General features: G+C 34.3%; 2 protein-coding genes across 6 annotated transcripts in view; both read right to left on the reverse strand.

The window, feature by feature from the left end:
• Positions 1-612: 612 nt before the first annotated feature.
• On the reverse strand, positions 613-2,169 carry LOC136799278 (chromatin accessibility complex protein 1-like). The gene is made up of 3 exons (XM_067055978.1): positions 1,858-2,169; positions 1,444-1,485; positions 613-1,244 (listed from the first exon to the last, which is right to left on the reverse strand). The coding sequence occupies exons 1-3, from the start codon at positions 2,096-2,098 to the stop codon at positions 1,120-1,122; spliced, it is 408 nt and encodes a 135-aa protein (XP_066912079.1). The 5' UTR covers positions 2,099-2,169; the 3' UTR covers positions 613-1,119.
• Positions 2,170-3,220: 1,051 nt separating this feature from the next.
• LOC136799276 (transmembrane and coiled-coil domain protein 3-like) overlaps positions 3,221-16,504 on the reverse strand; it is a 33,355-nt gene continuing 20,071 nt past the window's right edge. For all 5 annotated transcript variants that reach the window (XM_067055972.1, XM_067055971.1, XM_067055975.1 and 2 more), the window contains 14 exons: positions 15,892-15,951; positions 15,215-15,299; positions 14,802-14,862; positions 14,435-14,528; positions 13,065-13,108; positions 12,638-12,682; positions 10,338-10,432; positions 9,520-9,565; positions 8,965-8,997; positions 8,437-8,599; positions 7,672-7,794; positions 6,348-6,464; positions 5,813-6,003; positions 3,221-4,920 (listed from right to left, as the gene is read on the reverse strand). In XM_067055972.1, coding sequence (XP_066912073.1) covers positions 4,725-4,920; positions 5,813-6,003; positions 6,348-6,464; positions 7,672-7,794; positions 8,437-8,599; positions 8,965-8,997; positions 9,520-9,565; positions 10,338-10,432; positions 12,638-12,682; positions 13,065-13,108; positions 14,435-14,528; positions 14,802-14,862; positions 15,215-15,299; positions 15,892-15,951 — 1,353 coding nt within the window. In that variant the 3' untranslated portion in view covers positions 3,221-4,724. The remainder of the gene's footprint in view (positions 4,921-5,812; positions 6,004-6,347; positions 6,465-7,671; positions 7,795-8,436; positions 8,600-8,964; positions 8,998-9,519; positions 9,566-10,337; positions 10,433-12,637; positions 12,683-13,064; positions 13,109-14,434; positions 14,529-14,801; positions 14,863-15,214; positions 15,300-15,891; positions 15,952-16,504) is intronic.

Below are 16,504 nucleotides of genomic sequence, written 5' to 3' on the forward strand. Positions count from 1 at the left end.
ACTAACTGCATATTGATATTCCTTCTCCCCCGCAATAGTGTTGCTTTAGGGTGCAAGGACTGTGTTTATTTATGATGAATAATTTTTCTAAAAAAGTGTTATATCGTGATTGTTGAACGTTAAACCAGCAGAAAGGGTCAATGTTTTTCATCCTCAGTTTTTCACGAAAATCGAGGCTTTGATTATTCAGGTTATCTGAATTATTATTATCTTAAATATATCTTTTCAACGGTGTTGTACAGAATGACTTTCTTTTAAATATAGAATAAGGGATTAAGTCATAAGTGAAATGCTCCTAGCCATTTTTAATTCAAATTAGTTAGTAAAATAGGGCTGTAGTTGAGCAGCGAAAAATATATTTGAATTTTGAGATGTAAAGCTATACTTTTTGAAGATTTCTTTTGTATAAAAAGTTATTAAGAACTAGGACAATGTACTCAGTAACTAGGAAAATCAGAACATTTTGTTGTAATTTCTCTAAATTTAGTAAAAATCTGTAAATCAGGACGGGATTGGGACATCTGGGAGCCTTGTAGTAGTGGGTGCAGAGAAAATACGTCTGCATACTTTTATGAGACAGGCTTTAAATATAAACAGCGAATAAAATGTATGTATGGTCTTATCTTTTATCTTTCGAAGTTAAACCTTTGAGAAACTGTATGAATCTATAACAAGTTATCAAAAATTCCTAAATCGTCATTTAAAAAAAACTGACTCAATAAATTATACATAAATAGTCCTATGATTAAAAAATAGTACAAGTTTCCTACCACCGTTGGAAATGTGGCGCTGTTATGAAATCTTTTCAAAAAATACCATAAATAAATGCACCTTGAAAACGCCCAATGGAAATTCATACTTGTCGTACGCCCTGTAAAACTCAAATGCAGGTTTATATAAAAATGGAATCATAATGTCGACATTGTAAAAAAAATCTTTTATAATAGTCCAATGTTCGTAGATTTTCGTTTTCAAATAAAACTTTTTAAGTTATATTGCTCAAGGCGATGTTTTGAAGCATATTTAACCAATCCCAAGTCCAAATAAACGAACTGTATTTTGAAGTATCATGATTGGTTAATGAGTAGGATTACATCATCGATGTCCAATCAGGAACGTTCAATCATCATCGATAACAATGGCGTCAGGTCTTGTTTGTTTTGTAGGTGTTTTTCGTTGGAGGTCTGGGTTGTAGCCAGTTAGTTTCCAATACTCTTTGACTTTGATTTTTTGTGGGATGATTTCTTAAGAAAAAAAGATTTTAGGTGTTTAAAGAGAACCAAAGCAGACGAGGAAGAAATGCCGTTCGAGTTTTAAGAAAGTGAGTTAGGGAAATTGATCGAACCACCCCAGCCTTTCCCTTTCTCTATTGTCTTAAACCCACCAGTGTGAAATCATAGGGAAGTTTATGAAAGAATGAAAGAAATGTTGACATCGTCATACCTTCTAAGAACTCCAAACTGTCATCAGTGAGAACAATGTTAGCTGTCAAACAAAAGAAAAAAATAACTTATTATAAGAACACGAGGCTGAAAATTGGCCAAAACCTAAGAACAAATTAAGAACAAATTAAGAGAAATAACAATATGAGCCTCAGATTTTAGGAGCTACTAAGAAAGTACAGATTTTAACAGATTTTAAATCTAGCTTCAGTTTTTAAGTAAAGAAACATTAAAAGCGTATTAAGAACATCATAAGAACATTTAGTCTGAAAAAATTGAATTCCTTTTTTGACTATCAAGGGATGAAAAAATCACTTATTCCAAAGTCTCAAAATTACTAGAAAATTCTTAAGCTCCAAGAGAAAATCCTAATCAGAAATCCAACTTCGGAACAAACAAGCAAAATTTTACTCACATAAATGTTTATAATCCACTTCATCACAACCTTTTGAGTTCTTGTGAGCTTCTTGTGCTAAATATTGAACAAAACATTCTGTTGCTTTAGTGATCAGGAAATAAGCCTCTGAACTGACATTCCCGAGATCAGGTGAACTTTTCATGATGGTCTTGACACGAGCGACTGGAAGTTGTAATAATTTGTTGGCGACACCAGCTTTGGAATCGTTCAATGACTTATTTGGTGAGATAGATGGCATCTTTGATGGAGTATGATGTTATTAATTTTAGTTTTGATTTTTTTTTCTTGTCTAAAAATGAAATGAAAGTTCAATGGTAAACATCAAGACAAAGTGAACATCAACCTATATCTATTTTAATTTATAGCTTCACAGAAAAAACACACACGTGTACAATATTTCGACGTTTGTCTTTGTCAAGTAATCAAGTAATCAAGTAAATATATATTTTAATTTATATTTATTGTAATGCTATTAATTCACCTAAAACCTCCAAATTTTGATCTTAGACAGTTCAGACGGTACCCAAATCCTCACTGTCAGCGTTGAGCTCTTGACCATTTCAGGCAGGAACATTGGTAGTGGGGTCCGGGGGAAGGATGCAAAAATGTTTAGAATTCTTCCATCTCAAGATAAGTGTTGGCTGATTGTAGTTTCCTTATTGAATATTTCGTGCAAAAACTTTCTATTTCTTCACTTTTTACCCGAAAATGGAGGGCTATACTGTCCAGGGGTTTATGTATTTTTTTCTGAATAGAGAATATTCAAGGGCTCTACGTTAGATTTATGGATATCCTAGGTTTTCATCGTATTCTCGACGATCCTTCAATCTCATATGTAAGAGCCCAATACCATGAATGAAAAATAAGGCATCATCACAGATAATACAATCCTTTACAGGCTAACCTCTACAGGCTAACTGCTCAGAGACTTCTCAAGAAAGTCTGTCTAATTTAAATGCTAGACTAGTCCGCCATGTTTATTTCTGTTTTATGCTATATTTTACAAAGTTTGAATACACGGGTTGCAAAATTATATCAATACAGTCAAAATATGTGATTACTCGAAAAAGTTCACGTGATTTTATTCCCATGTTACTTGCTTTACAACTTACTTACAGCTGATAACTATATCAGTGTCAATAAATTCGAACCAATCAGAAAAAAATGTCATGTAACAAACATATAAATTTTTTGAGTAAAAGCGTGATTTGTCTTCAGACTTTAATTTTGCAACCTGTGTATTTCAAAATTATTCAAATCCCGCTGGACAAACTTCATAATATATGGGAAAATCGATCCACTCCGGTATTTAGAGATCAGTGCTTCCCCTATCAGATTCCCTTCAGTATGAAAGTTTGAAAACGAAATCAAAATATATATTTGTTAATTAAACGGGTCAATATAGAAACATCTTAAAATTTTTTGAGCAAAATAATAATTAAAAAAATTGAGTATAAAAATAAAAATTATACAATATTGTTATTTGTAGTGCACCGAATCCATAATTTTTAAATTAACAATTTTATAGAAAAACATTTCTGCATCATATGATTATGCATTAATGCTACACAAGAGGCTTGGGAAGGTCCGTAGCCCACCTGGTGTTCAGGGGATAGAGAAAGTCCGAAGGTACTCACTCACTACACTGCACAAGGCGACTATAAACAAAATCCTCGCCACACAAAAGTATCTATTGTTTAATTTCTATAGCATATTAGAACCCTTTAGTTAACATTTTTTTCAAAACGTTTCAGTTGGAAAAAAGGTAGAAGCAAAAATTAATAAAACTAATTTTAAACATCTCAATTTAGGGGAAGAGAGGATTGGTTATAGAATGGTTAGCAAAGGAGACATAGGTTTAAACAGAGACATTGGTTCAAACATATTAGAGACAAGATGTTCAATCTATTGATGAAGATTACAGGATTGTTATCCTAGCCATCGTCTATCGAATCAACACCAAACTCAACGTTCATGAAAAATCGATCAAAAGACGTTCTTTGCGAAATGATATGGAGCTTTGATAGTACGTTTAAAAGAAAACTGAGAAAATTTCAGGCACATAAAGGTTCTTCGTGTTTTGTTAATTCATACGATTTCCGCCATTATGGAAGCAAACATTCGAATCTGTAAATTGAACGTTTACTTCCATAATTGCGGAAGCTATGTAACTTAACCAAATATGAAAATCCCTGTAGATGAATTCATTAGAGTCCGGGTTAGATGAGAGTTTCGACCGCAGATTTTTGAGCTACACTATTAATCATTAGTGGAATTGCTAGAAGAAAATTGAAGAAGATCGAATTGTTTGGCAGATAATTTAAGACACAGTTACTTGTTAAAATAAGTAATATATCACAGACGTTATAACATAAATCTCCAAAATTCGTGCATGGGAACCAAAAACATAAACCGATTGTGAAAACAATTCCCAAGTGACCATTCAAAAGATTGATCCATAAAATCAACAACTCATTCATCAAGTACATCATATTCCTTAGCAAATTAGTATTCTCTCGATGGATATTTGATTTTAAACGCCTAAACATGATGGAACCACATAACTAATTAGATTTTATACATTCAAATTTATCCAATCATCAATCCATAAAAAGTGGTAAACTCATTTCGATATCATTTCAAAGCCAATCAACGCTCCATCATAATTTTAAGCAACCTTCGAAAAATGAACTGCAATGGTAAATTGGAATTTTCTTTTTAAAGTATCGAAGTACCAATAATAAAACAACATCAATAATTTAATTTTCTACATCAAGACGAGGCCAGCCTCGTACACATCCAATTATATATAAACAATCTGCAGTGTGGGTCATGAGTTGTATGGTAACACGACACGTCATATGCTACCTAGATTCGGTTCCCATTTCACTGGATTCACTATTACTCATTTCACTAGATGCAGTCCTATAAGGTATCCTATTATATAACGGGAGAAATATTTGTCTTGCGATATCATATAATGTCATTAGTCCGTTTTCGGTATTCCGACAGAAAATTATAAGACACAATATCGTGATTGAAGTTGTAATTATACGAGTCCTGAAACGAAAAACGGGAAAATATCATTACTGATTGCTGCCGTGATAAGCCAAAACAGTTGGCAGCAGTCAAGGAATGTTTCCATTCAATTCCTTATCAAAGGCAGTTAAAAATTTGAAAACAATATAAAAATTTTTATGACACTGGAATAGAATTTGATGGCTACTGCTGCTATTGCTTAAGAAGGGTGACTAACAAATTGTACACTCAAGGGAAAGTGTAGAAAGGGAGAAAGAGTAGCGCCCTGCTACTACCTTCATATAAAAAGCTTTAGAAAGAAAAAATTGGGCTTTTCCAGAAAAACACCGTTTACCCCCTGTTGAGGAAGTCCATTTTCGTTCCAAGGGGGTAAGGTTTAATATGTGGCAGAATTCCATAGGGAGATACAAAAGTCTGTCAAAAATAACTGGAATTCCATGGGGGTAGCTTTTTAAATCCTACTAAAATTCCAGAGGAGTTTAAACCTGAAATTGCCTGGAATTCCAAGGGGCTACTCTCGGGTACCTAATAGCCGGGGGGTTTGGAATAAGCAGGGGGGTTGGAAAAAATCTCGAAAATTAATAAGCGGGGGGGTTGGAATAAAAATGTCCTGGGTGGAAAATTTTCGAAAAAGAGGCTAAAACAGCAGAATTAGGGCAAAAGAGGGAACTTTCAAAAAAGATTTCCCGAAAATCAATAAGCGGGGGGGTTGGAATAAGAATGTCCTGGGTGGAAAATTTCCGAAAAATTAATTAGCGGGCCCCCCCGGCTATTAGGTACCCGAGAGTACAGCATTTCCAGCCACAGAGGGAAGGACCTCCTCAACAGGGGGTATACGGTTTTTTTCTGGAAAAGCCCATTCACTAGCGAGTTTTTTCATACTTTGTACACTGCATGAATACTGATCTCTCACCTTGTAGAAGTGAACGGCATCAGGATTTTCGATAAAGTGGATAATAGTAAAAGTAGTATAGTGAACATGTTAAGCACGAGAGAAAGAAGTTTGGTTAAAAGAGCTTTCGTGTTCCCGCCAGCGTCGAAATAACCGTCAACCGAAAGTAAGAGTTGTTGTTGATGTTGTTGTTGCAACTCCATCTTAGTGATCTGTGGAATGAAAAAAAGAAGGCTTTCTATTGGTTGTTTTATAATGATTACGTTATTTCTGACCAATGAGATGGCTTTATTTGGTTTCGGAACGCCCAGTATCCCAAATAACCCAAAATTTTAACGTACATATTGACAACGTATATCGGTACATAACCTTGTAGCAACTCAAGAAATTCTCTCTCAACAAAAACAGGACGAGTTGAAGACTCGTTTTAGATTTTCCCACTTCTTAATGTAACTAGGCGGAAGGTCATGAAGAACATCTCAGAATAATAATTTATACTTTGTAATCAGTATCAGAAAACAAAACATTTGCAAAAAGATATAAGAAAAGTACATACGCGAGTTTCACATCCACCGATTGCTTCTTCGATATCACCCGATCTCTCAGAGAATCGATATTCCATACATTCGATTCGTTCCAGTGTCTGGTCCATTTCTTGCTTCAAGCCAGACATCTGAAGAAAAGAGAGAGAGGAAAGTTTGTAACATAGTCTGTATAAAAAACCCTGATCTGGAAGCTTATTGTTTTAACTTTTTGTTAGCTTTTTTCTTTGTTATTATCAAAAGATGAAAATCGATTTGCTCAGTTTTTGATCACGTTACCAAGTACTCCATTTTGGATTGGCTTAAGATTTGATCACATGATCAAAAAGTGAGCAAAACAAACTAATTTCTCAATGCAAGTTCAATTAAGTAACAATGGAAAGAAAAAGGCTTCCAGACCTAGTTTGTTTTTCATAGGACTATGGTAGTTCGAGTGTGATTAATTACGTGCGTCCCGTGCCCTCGTTGGTCCCGAAAGAAATTACGTGGGTAGTTCGTGGGTCCTGAAAAAAATTAAGTGGGTAGGTCGTGGGTCAAAAAAAAATCTCGTGGGTAGTTCGTGATATTCCAAGTGGTTAAGCTCAGCATAAAATGAAGTCCCGAACGAAGTAAAAGTAATTAATCACACTCTGGTAGTTCTTAGCCTATTTAGATGGCGATTTTCTGCCTTACAAAAACAATAGCCACAAAATTGGTTTGAAGACGATTGAACATACAACAATAAGAGCAATCAGACATTTATTTTTTGGTACTATTTGTACAACTGACTTTAAATTCAACAGAGTGCTCAACACTGTAATTTGCAGAGCAATTTCATACTTTCATAACTGAGAAAACCAACTGATGAATGCTCGGGAAAAAGCAAGATATTTTAATTAAATTGATTGATCCTTCTGAATATTTTTAACGTGAATTTCAAGCACAATAGCGTTTTCATTTTATTTTAATAACATTTTTAAAACATATATTTAGACGTCTCGGTGTCTTCCGATCATCATCATTATCAGTAAAAATTGAAATGAAATTCACTAGGTTGAAATGTTCACAAACTGTTTAAAAAATTGAGTGCATAAAATTTAAAAAGAGGAGAAACTTTAAGCAAAGGAAAAAAGTTTATCGGTTTCTTTAAAGTATGACTTTTGGTATTAGATGAAACTGAGGACTGCAAACTATAACAAAGAGTTTCACTCCTCATTAGTTACAATACAAACAAGAAAGATCGGTTATTTTCCTAGAGAGAATTTATAACTAGAAACCTTCACTAACCAATCTCGTACCCAGAGCTACCTGTACCAAAATGAGCGAACTAATGGACTGGGTTCGAGTTAGTTCACTAACCTCGTTTTGGTGTAGTTCAGTCAGATCATGCCATTGATGATACATGTCACTGACTTCATTACTCAATTGTTCATTCTTATATCTCTCTTCTTGGAAGCTTTGTAACATTCGCTCCATGTCGTCCTGAAGAAGAGATGCAGAAAGTCAATCAGAAAGAGAACATTAGTTTAGTAGACTAACTTTTTTCTGGGCTCCTCATTTGATTGATAATGGTCAAAGGCAATTTTTTTCATCTCAGACGGAAACAGACTCAACATGAAAAATTAGTCTAGATTTTCAATAATTTTCAGAACTTTTCTAAGGGCGAAAAAGTCTCTTTTTATGCTTAACTGAGACGGTAATCCGTTTGAGACAGATAAATTGTTAACACTGTCAGTGTCCGATTTTTCGTTTTCAATTCAATCTTTGCTTTAGAAAGATTGAGGAATCGTTTATTAACCCCCCTTGAAAGAAGTCGTTCCATTGCATTCGCACGCAGAATCCTTCCAAATTAGAGCACATAACAATATGCTTCCTGCGGCACTAAACTTCTGGAAAATAAAACGACTACGCCAGATACTCACTCGAGCTATCCATGAAGATCTCGGTGGATTGAGGATATTCATGTTTCATGTTTTGTTAAGTTACGTAATTTCAGCCATTATGAAAGCAAACGTTCGATTTGCATAGAATCGCCTCTACAGATTCGAATGTTTGCTTCCATGATGGTGGAAATTACGTACCTTAACAAAACATGTGAAGATCTTGGTGTATAGAAAAGACTACCTTCATTTTTGTGAATCCTTCTCTCATCTCCTCATTCTCCTTTACTAAATCTTCGATCTGTTCGTTCTGCGAATTAATGCGTTCGGTAAAATGGATACCATGTAGAGGATGGTTTTCATTCATGCCACCACAATCTATATCACTGTGATGGGACGATCCCAGGCTAAAAGAAGGAGGCAAAAACGGTCTCAGATTAACTGCCTTTCTTGTTTGATTTTGGACTTTGATTGCTGTTAATTGATCTTTTAGCTTCGCCCTTCTTCATTCGGAAAGATTAAATACTTACTTCCAAGACAATGTTTAAACAAGAAGGCTCTTTTATTGCCAGCTCTCGCAAGAACGAGACGTTGCTGCATTCATAATTCATTACTCAATCAATAAAGCCATAATCAAAAAAAAATTCAATAGTGTAGAACAAACTTTCTATCTAGTGTTTTATATAAGATATCTGTGCGTAGAACAGACTGGAACCTTCTCGTCCTCAAATTTTGAACAACATGATGAAAGGTCAAATCGAAGGAAACTTACATGTTGTTGGAGCAACTCGAGCTGTCTTCGTCACTAGAAAAAGGAAATATCGAAAATAAATGTGTTGATATAATCAATTAAATCATGGAATTCTCAATAACGGTACTGGATCCCAATTGAGTTTAGTGTGTTCATCATTCGATGAATTTTAACTGATGTTCACACTTCGAAATTGGGAAAATATTTCTTTTGACACTAGATATGGTAACTGCTCATTTCAAGATTTTCAAACACTTTAATTTCAAAACATTCGAACTAGCCTAGAGACGGAAAATGGATTTTACACAGCAAATTAGCACGTATTCTTGAAATTTTTGGTGAACAAAGCATCTTCATACTTTCGGGTAATTAATAACCATCCCCCTCGCTAATTAGTTTTTCGAAAATTTTACACCCAGGACATTTTTATTCCAACCCCCCCTGCTTTATTAAGTTATGCCGCCCCCCGCTTATTTCGACCTGAGAGTACTTCGCTGAGACGTAAATTCGGCGGAAAACATTTTAACACCGATTTAGAGATCAGTGATCCGATTCAAGAATGGAATAAACACGAACCTGATATTATTCATGCTATTTGTCATCCTCTCCATCCCATCTTCCGCTGCAAAAATATTAGAGAAAGTTAGACAATGCCTTGAACCCAGTCTCATCGGTGTGGGCTAGACCATAGATTTATAAAGCCCGAAGGGCTAGATGTCGTGCTTCGGCTGAAAAGTGTGCCTTGGTTAGGTAGGAAATCCTACCTAGGTCAAGTGACATTACAATAGAATTTCAGCGATTGACCAATCAGAAGCTTCACAGGTTTTCCAAAACAATATCAACAATATTTTTTCCGATATGGATATTCAATTTTTCTTTGCCTGCGATGGCTTAAAGCACGATATCTAGCCCTTCAGGCTTTATCAATCTGTGGATTAGATTGACCATAAAAAAAGATTAAAGCATTATTTTAATGAAAACTATAGTCTAAGGTATAACATGCTAGACACGGCTAAATTTAATACAAAGTAGGTCCAGGAAAATTATAGGAGTATATATATATACAAACTAAAATTATCCCGTAAAAATGATCATATTATCATAGAACACCTATATCTTCTTCACAATCACAATCTCAATCTTTCTCTAATTCGAATAAAAATCTTGTTTATAAAGAGAAGTCGAATTAGAGAGTAATATTAAAAATAACACAAAAAATCAACCTCAGTTTTTTCCCATTCATGATATGCACCATTGAAATGTCTTCCACGGACCCAACAGTTGATTGGTTGAAAGTGACGTATTGACTGATTTTACGTCACTTATAACCAATCAGCTTTTGGGTTTCGTGATGCAATGGTGCATATCATGAATTGACATTCTCCGTCACTTACTTTGTGAAGTATGTAAAGAAACATTGTCTGAACTTGTGTTCCGTTTGTCTTTCTTCATAAAATTGTTAAGTGAACCTAACGGCTTTGAGACGGCCCTGTAAATGAAGAGAAATTTTAAATTTCATTAATTAATAAAAGTTTACGATAGGTGTGAATGTCATAGAAACTACTACTGCAGTCGCAGACTTACTACTTAGACATTTGAATTCATTCGAACTTTCGACCTTGACATTAGGGGAATGATCAGGTTTTGAAATTGATGTAACATTTTCTACAGACAGAAAAGATTTACACTACACTAGAAAAAAAGAAAGAAGTTCCTGATAAACTAGATAGCAAATACTGCCTAAGCTACCTACGTACAATAGACTCAAGTTTGTCACCACAATCCAAGTTTTTTAGTTTTAAATGGCCGGAATTGGGAAAAAAATGAAATTTAAGCGGGCTACGTAATAGGGCTATTCCAGCCCTTTGTTCGTCTATGTGTCTTTAATTTTATCGAAACAGTCTAATCTAATCTATGATACAGGAGGTGGAGATTGTTTACTAACCGTCTAAGAGATGGCCGGTATGGGGACCGAGGCATAATAGAAGCCATTCGTCGTGCTAACAGGAAATGTAAGGCTAAAGTAGAATCTTCTTCTTCAAATAAAAACCATTCAAGCAAAGTTTGAAGTGTTTTTTTCAACAACAACAACCACAACAACAAATGAAAAAAGACCGAACACGACCTATGTGTACGACTCAGTTGACTTTCTTAGACTTTACTTTTCAAAAATTGATTATGTTTTTCAGTTAAAATGTTGACTTTTATTTTTGTTTTCTTCTTCATTTAAACGAAAAATGGGGATATTTCTTTCCCACTAAGAGGTTTCATGTGTGCTTTTATCTCGTCCCTTTTTATCGTCGCGTTTCGTTCGTTGTCTTTTTTAATGAATATTTTGACTGCTTTAATATTGAGTAGTTTTAGAAACGCACTACTGTAAGAACCTTCCCAAAAATCAAGAAAAACTCATAACTTGATATAATTTTTAGAATCTCATCTTGAGAGAAGACAGCAGCACTATAGCCCATGAAAGATCAACCAGCAAAAATGTTTCAAGTTAATAAGTCAATCTAGGCAAAGAAGTGGTTGCTTATTTTTAACGCGTTCTAAAAAAAACGTTTGTTTTTAACTAAATAGCTCCAGTGAGCTCGGTTTTCTATGAGATTGTATCTTTAAACTTCACACAACTTTTTTTCTAAACTTGAATATCCTGAATTCAAAGTGCAAAATGTAAAATTAAATTGACTGCTATCGGTGAACCTTATACAATGAATTTTATTTCAGAATGAGTAAAATAGTTTATTTTCAGCTCTTCAAAGTCTGATAACTACTACTTATGTTTCCTGTTTTAATTCTCTCCAACAAATACATAATCCTCAACGGTAAATATAATAACTGTATTACAGTCACCAACATCAAACCAAAAGGTCTTATTAATCTTAAAAATAGTGTCTGAGAAAACTAAAATCTTCTTTTTTTACTGACCTTAAATTTCAATATTAACTATAAAGACAACTAGTGGCAATTTCAAAATAGAAAAGTGGAACATGTATTTTGCTGTACCTTACTTCAGATCGTAAACAAGTAAAACCCAGTTAAAAACACAAAACTTCGAATTTTTCTTCAAATGAAATAATTAGATCTTCAAAACGGAGAAAATACATGCAGGTTCTTATCTTTGCTGAAAATATATTTTTTGAACCGATAAAATAATCTCACAGGCGAGAAAAATAAGAGAGCTTATTATTTTCTTGCAGGAACGAGTAAGGGAATAATATCCTTAAAAACATATTTTATTAAAGGGAAACGAACGTTGAATAGTATGTTATGTTTTTGTGTATTTTGGAAATAGTTTTTGAGAGAGATAATGGAAACGAGGCGAGGAAATTGAGAAGCAAAGTACTCCTTACTGTGAACCAATCAAAACAAAACCTGCAACTGTATAATGAACTTAGTCGGTTTTTGGTGAGCAACAATTGTTAGCAACCTTTACTTGTACGCTATTTTTTATTTAATCGGTGTCTAGTCTTTTTCAGTAGTCAAAGTAAAGTCTTTCATCAGAGCCATAAAATTGATTTTACACAGCAAATTAGCACATTGAAATTTTGAGGAATTATGTAGGATTTTGAGACAGAAGTTCCTCTTCATATACTTCACTGAGGCGGACGAACTTTTGACTGATTCGCACTGCTGGTTCACACGGCGATATGCTTGACAAAATTTTATCCAAAACGATAGTTTATAATTTTCTTACCCTGTGATACTTGACGCACCAGATCTCACTGAGTCTTGTACAGCCCTTCATATAAAAATGGTTTAAAGAAATTATAATGTTAAGATCTTACAAGAGAGTTAATGTCAAGATGTTATAAGAGCTACTATAAAGTATTATCAAGATAAGAAGTGTGCTCAAATTAGTCATGCCGACAACAGTTTTCTTGCATAAGTTTCGAGACATTGATTGATAGGAAGTGGAAAGAACTTAACGCTTTAAAAAGGGCTCCATCTAAAAGCCTAGTCTTTGGTGTTAATAAGCGGTGATAAGTTTTCAAAAAACCACAAGACAAACATGCAAGCGATTCACCAGAAAGCATCGAGATTTATGAATCCATCTTTTAAAATAGCTTTTCTCTTGTGCTGAAGGAGTTGAAAGCCTGTGGAATGTGTGTTTGCAAATATACCTGATAATTCTTTTTGGTCCATGAATCCCTCTTTCTTCGAGGACCTGAAATAAGTAAAATGTCAAAGTTAACTTTGAATAGGCTTTGTTCGGCCTTGATTAAACTTAAAAATCCAAAACGTAGAGCCTTATGTACAATAATAACATGGCAAGTTTTAGGAATAAGGGGCACTTTTAAGACATGATACGCGGCAATTTTAATGAAAAATAGGAAAAAATACAGCCATACAATGAAGATCTTTTCACTTGAATTCATCTTGAAATTTAAGTAGTTCTCTACAATAACTATTACAATACAACAAACAAACTCTTAAACTTATAGTAGAACATCAAAAACACTATATACTTATAGATAATCAAAGAAAGATATAGTATAAAAATACATCAAACTTTGAATCAATTTTTTGATACGATAAAGATCTTTTGAAAATTGACCTCAGTTCTCAGACCACAGGTTTTTTTGGAATTTTGGAGTGATGTAAAAATGACGAAATTCTTTGAATTTGAACGTTCCGAATGTAAAATGATAATTTCGTTAAAAACTGATCAAAGAGCTTAATAAAAAATTTGAGATATAATGAACTTTTTTGAGTTCTTGCTAAAACATGGTGGCCACAGAATTATTTTTTTCAAATTCCAGGACTTTCAAGGACTTTCAAGGACAAATTTCGACTTTTTCCAGGACTTTAGAACATCAAATTCCAGGATATTTCAGGACAAAATAGCATTAAACAGAAAAATTCAAGGATTTTCCAGGATAAAAAAATAAAATATTACTATCTCAGCAAGGAAAATATCAAATGATTTTTCCAATTTTAGAATGCGAAACGAAAAAGTTGATTGAAAAAAAAATATATTCAAAGAATTTAGAATATCCAGGACATTCCAGGACATTTTGAAAAATTACAAGAAATCCCAGGAGTTTCAAGGACTTTCCAGGAGAAAACATTAATTCCAGGATATTCCAGGAATTTCCAGGAGCGTGGCCACCATGTAAAACTAATGTGACCACCGAGGTAGGAAATATTCATTATCGAAATTTCCGATACTGATTCGGATCGGTAAGACAAACAGATTGACAAACCTCGCAGCTCGGTAACAAAAAGCTAAAACTTGATTTGATAAAATGCATCTGATCTACAATAGCTTACTACATACCATAAAAAAATGTTTCTCACAATACCTCCCAAAAAAAACACTTTTCTGGCCATCAAAATACATAGATTCAGAAGTCATAGGACGACTTTGAATGTATGCTAGCTTGCTTAATTATGAATCACAGACCAGAAAGACTTCCGTTTTAAGGAATAACGTTGTTGAACAATTAGTTGTTTTGACAAGATGAGTATCGGTGATAAATCAAAATAGTACCTTCAGCTTCTCCTGATATTTTTCCAACTTCTTTTGTAGTAATTGAATGCTGGCGTTGGTCTTTTGATTGTTTTTCTCGAAATTCATTTTGTTCCTGTAAAAAAGAATCCTATGTTAGAACTAGAATTCATGATATGCACCACTGCAATGTCTTCTGACATTACACCACGGAACCAGTAGTTCATTGGTTGTAAGTGACGTAAAATCAGTCAATACGTCACTTTCAACCAATCAGCTATTGGGTGGAATGGAAGACATTGCAATGGTGCATATCATGAATTACTCTCATCGCAAAAATTTTAGACCAATTAGAAGAGACCATTGGTCCTGGTTACTGGAATGGCCTATAGAAATGAAGTTGGCTTACTTGATCGCCGTTTCGGACGAGTCGTCAACGTCTGCTGATTTCAGGTATTCTTTCACGTATTCTATAGCACAAAGGAAAAGTAAAACAAGTTAGGCTTCAAACTGTAGAGTTTGTACTGATTTGTCTCGGCTTCAAGCTAGCATCTCTCGGCTGCTGGCACCCACTGATGGATTCACGCTCCTTATACTACCTGCGGTTTTGTAGAGGTCTGTGATTCAGCCTAGGCTTTAGTAATTTACCAGCGATTTGATGTCAAGAAACTCTTTCTTTCTCGTAATCGATAACCATAAACACAAAGGAAAAAACTCCTTTTGATTAAAAAACGCACCTCAAGTGTAAGGGTTTTCTAGTTCATTCATTCGTTCGTTATTAAATATTAATACACTAGAAATTGAGAGAATGAAATTCCATACCATCTTTAGTGGCTTGCATCTGGACCAGTTCATCTTTGGTTTTATCAATCTTCTTTAAAAGTCGATCGATTTCTTGGTGCGTGTACTGTGGCGAATGAAGAGAAAAAAATACAGTTGACTCTCTCTAATTCGATCTTCATGGGATCAAAATTTTCTTCGTATTAGTAAAAGATTCGAAAAATAGAGAGCATTTTTCGAGGTTTTCCCTTTGACAGGAACTGAGAAGTTGTTCAAATTAGGAAGAGATTCGAATAATAAAAGTTAGCGAAAGATGTCCAACTTCAATGCTCAGGTGGCATCGAGAAGTCTTGAAATGGAAAATTAGCTGAGCGTATTTGAAGGGTTTAAGATACATGACTCAAGGTCAAGAGCTAGGTGAAGACCGATGTATACAAACACTGGATCGCGGAATTCCGTGTTTGAAAGTGACGTCGGGTGAGAGCGAAAGTCTACCATCTTTGGGACCCCTTTTTGAGACCACGCAAAATGTAAACATTGAGTTTTGGTTGGATTTTGGTTGGTGTTTGAGGTGTACTGGTTGCTTTTGTTATAGTGTTTAAGGTGAATGGACGGCTAGGGTAGAATGTTTTGTAAAACTGATCATAATACAGTTTCAAAGTGACGGCAAAATAATTTGCACTGACAAAATCTCCATGCCAGAAAACATTGATTCCTACCTCTTCAGAGTATGTGGGTTGGAAGCCATCGCATTCATCAGTTTCTGATGGACTGTCTTGCTAAAGGATTGAAAAATATAGAAAATTATACAGACATTCCTTTTATTGAGATCTTTTTACAGATTGGTAATACACAATAATTGACATTGTTTTTAAGTTTTACTATCATATTGTCTCAATTATAATTTAGCCAATATTGTGAGACCAAAGAACTGAATCAGACCTCAATTATCTAGCCAAACTTAAGAAACTTTCCTATAGAAAACTCATGCTACATATCCAGTCAAACTTAAAGACGCTTCTACAGAAGCTTAACTGCATCATGCTTCAACTATCCAGTCAATCTTAAAATACTTTCCCATATAAAATTCACTGAATAATGTCTTGAATATTCAGTCAAAATTAAAAACTCTCCTATATAAATTTCACTGCATCATGCTTCAACTATCCAGTCAAACTTAAGAAACTTTCTTATAGTAAACTTACCGAATCATCATGAAGTGCTTCAACAACGATATATTGGTCTGTCAAATAATGTCTCAACTACCCAGTCAAGCTTAAAAGACTTGCCTGAACTTACTATCCAGTCAAAATTAAGAGACTTTCCTGTAGA

The sequence above is a fragment of the Clytia hemisphaerica genome, unplaced genomic scaffold (assembly GCF_902728285.1).
Source record: "Clytia hemisphaerica strain Z4C2 unplaced genomic scaffold, Clytia hemisphaerica genome assembly, whole genome shotgun sequence".
Taxonomy (NCBI): Eukaryota; Metazoa; Cnidaria; class Hydrozoa; order Leptothecata; family Clytiidae; genus Clytia; species Clytia hemisphaerica.